The sequence below is a fragment of the Aplysia californica genome, unplaced genomic scaffold (genome assembly GCF_000002075.1).
Source record: "Aplysia californica isolate F4 #8 unplaced genomic scaffold, AplCal3.0 scaffold00025, whole genome shotgun sequence".
Classification (NCBI taxonomy): Eukaryota; Metazoa; Mollusca; class Gastropoda; order Aplysiida; family Aplysiidae; genus Aplysia; species Aplysia californica.
Genome location: NW_004797295.1, coordinates 2,443,494 through 2,445,324, shown reverse-complemented (window position 1 = coordinate 2,445,324; position 1,831 = coordinate 2,443,494). Strand labels below are relative to the sequence as shown.

Sequence of the window (1,831 nt, the reverse complement as noted above, 5' to 3'; positions counted from 1 at the left end):
GAGAGAGAGAGAGAGAGAGAGAGAGAGAGAGAGAGAGAGAGAGAGAGAGAGAGAGAGAGAGACTACAAACTACAAAGCATGAACTCACCACAAGAGGCTCCTTGTTGACTTGTTTAGTAACTGTACTGCGCGGTCGGCGACGCTGGGCAACTCCAACATCAACTCCGTTGAGAATAGAATCTACCACTGGAACAAAATCAAAACCAGGGGACCATCAGAATCAATGGAATCAAAGATTAAATGACAACAAACCAAAATCAATAACATAGTTTTTATATACCCCTCCCCCTCCCCCTCCCATTCCTTCCATCAACTATTGAATCCAAGCGAAAATATCAAACTGGAGAAAAACAAAACAAATCTCTACAATCAGATGACAATAAATAATATACATTTCAGACAAAATGGGAACCTACCATGGATATACAGTATACAATCCACACGACCATAGTCAAGGAGGCGTTCAGGGAAAGGTTTCAACAGAAGAACACACAAACACACATGTCACAGCATCAATACTGAGGCGCCACATGGCAGAGCGTGCTGTCCTGCCACGTGACCCGCCTGTATTCTAACCCGAACACCACTAGTGACTTCCGATCGCATGATCACATATTATTACGGAGAAAGGAGTAAACGGCTGGAGACGACAACGGAAGGGGGCAAGGGTCGGACTGACTAACGACAACAACTCTGATCACGTCAAGTGAAAAGTAGGTGATAACTGCCAGCGTAGTCATGCTAAAAGCGACGGGCGACACGGACTGCACATACAGTAGAGATATGACGTCAGTGACTTATGACATGCCCCCCCCCCTCCCTCGGGTCAGAGCTTGGATATATTGGACACAAACCACAAACACCTGCTTGTTTGAGTGGTAAGTAAACACAAACTCATCAAAACAATGACGGTCATTCAGAACAGAATAAGAAAAGGAATAGCACAAACTGCAATGGTTTTCTCAAATCACCCGTACACAGTCAATAATACGCCCACATAAGCGTAAGGAATGGGGGAGGTGGCGGTCAGAGGGGGGCTTCATACTACAAGCGTCCAAGATGGAAGCTACAAACGTAGGAAAAGCAGTTTGGACCCATATCATATCAACCAGTGTTTGACTAAAGAGGAACAGAAACGGTAAAAATAAAATAAATAGGACCTAACAGTAACGCCCTTTAATTACACTACCCGCAATACAACTGATGAAACACCCAAATTTTAACTCGATGGGAATGATAAAAAAACAAACAACAAATTACTCCCAACAACAAATACAGGTGAAAAGACAAAGGGGAACACGGAGAGATCTATACAGGCCACAGTAAACTCTACACCCCCCCCCCCCCCCCACACACACACACACTCACATATTCCCACTCCGCATTCACCCCTGACATTTCAGTGAAGGAGCCAGCTCTCACTGATGGTGAGTTCGTCTGGTTTTCAAGGAGAGTACAACGCGAAAACTACACCGCCTGGTCGGGCTATTTCCGCTCGTGCCAGAGTAAACACAGCTTTGACGACCAGCCGCCGGCAGCATCTCCCTCGATACCGCCCCCGCCCAAAGATTTCACTACTACTAGTACAGCTAAAACGGACAAACGCAACTGGATCTTTGTTCACACTTACACAGATGGGCATAAATTCATTACGTATACATAAAACTAAAAACTCGTGTAAACACATTTGTAAGTCGGTAAAAAAAAAAAAAACCAACCGCTGATCGCTCTGCATTTTAATCCGCAGCCATCGCCAGGGTTCGTTTAAATTCCGATCAAATTTCACCGAGATCTATATTCTATATCACTTACAAAACCAATAATGAAGAAA

At 44.5% G+C, this 1,831-nt stretch overlaps 1 protein-coding gene across 1 annotated transcript in view; it reads right to left on the bottom strand.

The window, feature by feature from the left end:
- Positions 1 to 1,831, bottom strand: part of LOC101861260 (probable JmjC domain-containing histone demethylation protein 2C) — a gene marked incomplete in the record, with an annotated part of 102,788 nt that overhangs the window by 47,008 nt on the left and 53,949 nt on the right. The window contains 1 exon segment of the mRNA XM_005091091.3: positions 89 to 186. Within this exon segment, the coding sequence (XP_005091148.2) occupies positions 89 to 186 (98 nt within the window).